Source organism: Pristiophorus japonicus, chromosome 7 (genome assembly GCF_044704955.1).
Source record: "Pristiophorus japonicus isolate sPriJap1 chromosome 7, sPriJap1.hap1, whole genome shotgun sequence".
Classification (NCBI taxonomy): Eukaryota; Metazoa; Chordata; class Chondrichthyes; family Pristiophoridae; genus Pristiophorus; species Pristiophorus japonicus.
The window spans coordinates 107,279,310-107,285,309 of record NC_091983.1 but is presented as its reverse complement, the minus strand read 5'-3'; the positions used below and the strand labels follow the sequence as shown (position 1 = coordinate 107,285,309).

At 38.8% G+C, this 6,000-nt stretch overlaps 1 protein-coding gene across 1 annotated transcript in view; it reads right to left on the bottom strand.

Annotated features, from left to right (window-relative positions):
- Window positions 1-582: 582 nt before the first annotated feature.
- LOC139266825 (protein eva-1 homolog C) overlaps window positions 583-6,000 on the bottom strand; it is a 328,149-nt gene continuing 322,731 nt past the window's right edge. The window contains exon 7 of the mRNA XM_070884432.1: window positions 583-2,245. Within this exon, the coding sequence (XP_070740533.1) occupies window positions 1,878-2,245 (368 nt within the window). The 3' untranslated portion in view covers window positions 583-1,877. The remainder of the gene's footprint in view (window positions 2,246-6,000) is intronic.

The following is a 6,000-nucleotide window of genomic DNA, read 5'->3' as shown; positions in this document are numbered from 1 at the left end:
CGAGGGGGACTGCCAGTAGAGCACCCTTGACTGTGAGCAAGTGTTGTGAGTAGAAGCCTTCAAAGAAGAATTAAGGCATTCTCCACTTGCTCCAACATTCCCTGTTACCTTAGGAACTTGAAATAAGTTTATAAAGCTGCTGGAGCTGCAGAAGGTTCCACAGAGCTATTCAAACTTTATGAAACATGTCAGCTGCAAGATATTGCTGATGATTACTTTAAATAACGCTGCTGGAGCCTCCTTCCTGCTTGTCAATGCTTGCTCAGCTGGTCACAGTTAAGGCATGCCGACAAGTCGAGTGGCATAGTTGAAAATTGCAGATCGGGCATTAAGTGAGAGTCGCACATTCACTGACATCACAATCTGCATAATCTCTATAATTTTCATGAACGCGGACATCGGCAGCGTGGCCACCCAGCTGAAAATGTGGGACCCACCGGCAGTGGGCGGAAATGCGGCGGCCGTCATTTTTCTCCCGAATCAGGGGGTAACGACCTGCCCTAAACCCCCGAATTTTTAGCCCCAAGTATTTCAACAGTCACTTTATTACAGAAAAATACACACTCTAAAAGCAGAAAACAATTTGTATTTTTATACCTTTAATAGTTTTGTCTTGTGTTTTAAAATTACAACATTTTTTACACAATAAAATATCAAGGATTTTGTCATGGTTTTGTGGCATCCGGTTCTGAGTATATAAACCTTGTTAGCCCATCACAAAGCTTTAATGGAATGTCAAACAGCAAGAATCTGGTCACAATTAGATCAATGAGATTTTCTGGATATTCTTATTTGGGCTGTCTAAGTTCTATAGCAGTCACAAATGAATTCCCACTGCATGACTGTACAACCAGTTGTCCTGCATGTCAGAAAAGCTGAGCATAAATGGTTGACAATACTTAATTCTGAGTATATTGAAGTATCAGTGTAACTCATAGCACTAACAGAAAATGTTAGAAATACACAGCAAGTCAGCATCTGAAGGAGAAAGGCAGTTTGATGTTCATCAGACCTCTGTTTCTAGCATTTTCTGTTTTTCTTTCAGATTTCTAACATTTGCAGTTTTTCTTTTTATCACCACACTGATAACCTGGGGCATAAAAAAACCTAAGCAGATGCCAAGAAAACTGGGCAAGCTCACTCAGTTATTTTTGTGCATCTTGTCATAGTTCCCACAATCTCAGTGATGAAATACTAGAAGAAAAGTAACATTCAGAATTGGTTTTCCATTCATTTCTTTTTGTTAATCTGTATCCATGAGAAGATCATGTTTTGGTCTTGTTCAACCAATCTTTCATACGTTACATTCATACATCCTGATTTTGTAATTTATAAAGTTTCTTCAAAACGATAAGAAGTTTTGTGCAGCACTTTCCAATTGTCAGCAATAACCTAGTTAGAAAGGCAAAGGCATTGTTGTGTATTCCTCAAAATCACCATTCAACCTCTTTGAGGCTCTTTCCTCTCAAATGTTGTAAATAACCAGTGATACATCTTGTAAAATATGACAATTTACTATTATACTTTAACAAATAAAATAACAGGATTTCATCCCTGAGGTGTTGCCACTGGAAAATAGAACTACAAATTTGTTAAATAAGATAAATTCCTTGATGAATTAAGGCTGAGATGATTCCGTGGATACTGGTAACAATGTAATCTTCAGTTATTGAGGAGAACAAGTTAGCTTGAATACTTTGAGAAGTTCTTTCAAATGTTTTATGAAATTAAGGTTCTTTACTCCAGTTGTTGTTCTGAAGATGCACCCAGAGCTGAGGATAACTATAGTTCCAGTCACATACAGCTGTCGAGTGCCAAAAGCACCATCATGTCTTCTGAACCATTACCATATCAAAACCGCTGATCTAGATAGCACGTTAGTAATAACGATTCAAACTCCTAGTGGCAGGAATATCTGGCTGACCATTCATCCAGATCTCCCTAATTATCCGCTCTCTCTCTTCCAACCTCTGTGCCCGTTCCAGTTCTTCCGCCGAGGTAAAAACGTTCATGTTTAAAGTTCTCTCGAAGCGGCGATGCCGCCTGGCAGATAGATCAGAGGTAGTGTCAGAGTTATCATCATCACTGTCATCGTCATCATTACTGTCCTCCTCATCTGTATTCTTGACCGCTGATTTCTTCAAATCTGTCCGGCAGGATATCCGCACTACCAGAGCACACAGTGTAAGAATCAGTCCGATGCACACTCCAGACACAAAATATAAAGCAGTTTTCTCAGGATTCTCTGTAAAGAAAACAGAATCGGTTTATGTTTTTCAATCATGTTAAATAGTAGAGTAGAAACATGGCGCATCCTCCTTTAAAGTTTAAATGTCCACCCTTTCTGCATCTCTCAGCCAGGAATCACCTGCCAATTTTCTTATTCAATCCATCAGAAGAGCAGGATAGTGTAGCCCAGAACATCTCAACAGATGCCATCAATGGAAATGCACTATTCATGCCTTCAATGAGTACATTTGGGTATAGGAATTACCCCTGCCTTCTATCTCCAGTAAATTTATCTGCTCCCACCAATGTAATGACTGAATGTTTCAGTTATATGCTCTTCTAAGAATTTTTCTAAAATGTCCTTCCAATTCATGATAATTGATTCTTAGCAATTGTTTCCACTGTTAATGGTCTTCAAAACAGCAGATAAAATATATATCTTTAAGCCACTTTAATTTTCATCTAAATTGCAACACAGTAAATAAGACTGCAGTCACTTAAATTCCACTCTGTATCCCTCCTGAGCCCCCTTCCATGCTGACCTGGTTCAAGCAGCCCAGGAATTCCCATTATTTCCAATGGCATAATATAAATTCCAGTACTTAATACAAGAAAGTAATAACTTCTTAACAGTTCAAATGTCACTCTATCCTTTTTAGCTGTGAGCTGCAATTGGCGCCAACCTTTGCATGTTTGCCAAAAGGCTTATGTGCCCTTCAAGTTGCTGGTCAGATAAAACTTTTACTTATTCTGCCATTCACTGAAGCTCATGCTGTCACTCTTGTTGACAAATTTATTGACCCACTGTTGTTATGAGTATTTTCAAATTTTCCTTTCATTTAAATCAATGGTAACCTAAGTGATAGGATAGGCTTCTACAGATAAGCTACAGTTTCATTATTTATAGTAGTTAATATTTAACACACGTAATAATTCATCAATCAAAATGAAATTCTTCTCATTGTATCTAAGCGTCTTGCCATGCTGCCTTGTTAATCTTTAACTGCCTGAACCTAGATTTATTCTATAGCCCAACGCGATTCTTAAGTATCACAGGACACAGAATTTATACTCAGGAAATATATTCATTTACATTTTAATTAACAAAAAAAGAGAACATCTGTCAACACAAAGCTTATTTAAGGACCTTCAATTAAACATATTTAAACACACATCGTATTTCTTCTGAGCAGTAGTTTTTAAGCTCTCGCTGAATTTGTCTCATATTTGCTTTTCTCGCTAAAAGATTCAGACTCATTCTAGGCAAATTTTGTGGTTCTATACGCTTGCTTAGCCAAGCTATCTATAAATTCTCCAATAGATTTGCTTGTCTTCAGTTACCATGTGAAAATTGATTAAAGTGCCTGGTTAATGCATAGACATAGGAGAGGTCAGCTGCCAGTGGGAGGGCATTTAGTGCTTCACACCCACTGCGGTTGACTGTACTCTTTCTGGTTGCCAAAGTATAGCAGCAGTAAAAGGTACAGTGCCAGCTAATCACATCACAAGGCCATAAACATTCAGTTTAAGTGACTCAATACACGATTTCAGGCTCCATTTTTTGTCAGCTTTATTTACACTCGAAAATTAATAAAGTTAAAGCTTCAACATCAATTTTTTGGGTGTCTTTTAAGGGCTGATGGCTGATGGCTGACTTCCTTCAAAACTTTTGTTAGATTAAGAAAATAAATTAAAAACAAACTTTCAATAATCATGGGCGATTTTAACCTTCATATAGATTGGACAAAGCAAATTGGGCAGGGTGACCGGAAGGATGATTTCATAGAATGTATCCGGGACAGTTTCCTTGAACAGTACATTGTGGGACCAACCAGGGAGCAGGCGATCTTAGATCTGGTGTCTGGTACTGTGTAATTAAACAGGATTAATAAATGATCTCCTGGTAAAGGATCCTCCAGGAATGAGTTACCATAACAGGGTTGAATTTCAAATTCAGTTGGAGGGTGAGAAAGTTGGATCTCTAACCAGTGTCCTAAGCTTAAATAAAGGAGACTACAAAGGTATGAGGGCAGAGTTGGTTAAAGTGGACTGGGAAAATAGATTAAAGAGTGGGATGGTTGATGCGCAGTGCAGACATTTAAGGAGATATTTCATAACTCAACAAAAATATATCCCAATGAGAAGGAAAGACTGTAAGAGAAGGGATAACCATCCGTGGCTAACTAAGGAAATAAGGGATGATATCAAATTGAAAACAAGGGCATACAATGTGGCCAAGACTAGTGGGAGGCCAGAGGATTGGGAAACTTTTAAAAGCCAGCAAAAAATGAATAAAAAAATAATAAAGAGAAGGAAGATAGATTATGACAGTAAACTAGCACGAAATATAAAACAGATAGCAAGAGTTTCTACAGGTACATAAAAAGGAAAAGATTGGCTAAAGTAAATGTTGGTCCCCTAGAGGATGAGACTGGGGAATTAATAATGGGGAACAGGGAGATGGCAGAGACTTTGAACATATATTTTGTATCGGTCTTCACGGTAGAAGACACTAAAAACATCCCAATAGGGGATAATCAAGGGGCTATGGGGTTAGGAACTTAATACAATCACTATCACTTGGTAAAATAATGGGACTAAAGGCAAACAAGTCCCCTGGACCTGATGGCTTGCATCCTAGAGTCCTAAAAAGAAGTGGCTGCAGCGATAATGGATGCATTGGTTGTAATCTACCAAAATTCCCTGGATTCTGGGGCGGTCCCAGCGGATTGGAAAACCGCAAATGTAACGCCCCTATTTAAAAAAGGAGGCAGACAGAAAGCAGGAAACGATAGACCAGTTAGCCTAACATCTGTCGTTGGGTAAATGCTGGAGTCCATTATTAAGGAAGCAATAGCAGAACATTTGGAAAAGCATAATTCAAACAAGCAGAGTCAGCATGGTTTTATGAAAGGGAAATCATGTTTGACAAATTTGCTGGAGTTCTTTGAGAATGTAACGAGCAGGATGGATAAGGGGGAACCCGTGGATGTGGTGTATTTGGATTTCCAGAAGGCACTCGATAAGGTGCCACGTAAAAGGTTACTGCACAAGATAAAAGTTGGGGGTAATATATTAGCATAGATAGAGGATTGACTAACGAACAGAAAACAGAGAGTCAGGATAAATGGGTAATTTTCCAGTTGGCAAACTGTAACTAGTGAGGTGCCGCAGGGATCGGTGCTGGGGCATCAACTATTTACAATCTATATTAATGACACGGATGAAGAGACTGAGTGTAATGTAGCCAAGTTTGCTGATGATACAAAGATGGGTGGCAAAGCAAATTGTGAGGAGGACACAAAAAATCTGCAAAGGGATATAGACAGGCTAACTGAATGGGCAAAAATTTGGCAGATGGAGTATAATGAAGGAAAATGTGAGGTTATCCACTTTGGCAGAAAAAAATAGAAAAGCAGATTATAATTTAAATGGAGAAAAATTGCAAAGTGCTTCAGTACAGAGGGACCTGGGGGTTCTTGTGCATGAAACACAAAAAGTTAGAATGCAAGTACAGCAAGTAATCAGGAAAGCAAATGGAATGTTGGTCTTTATTGCAAGAGGGATAGAGTATAAAAGCAGAAAAGTCCTGCTGCAACTCTACAGGGTATTGGTGAGGCCACACCTAGAGCACTGCGTACAGTTTTGGTCTCCGTATTTAAGGAAGGGTATGCTTGCATTGGAGGCTGTTCGGAGAAGGTCACGAGGTTGATTCTGGAGACTATGCTCTTTGGAGTTCAGAAGAATGAGAGATGATCTTATCGAAACATA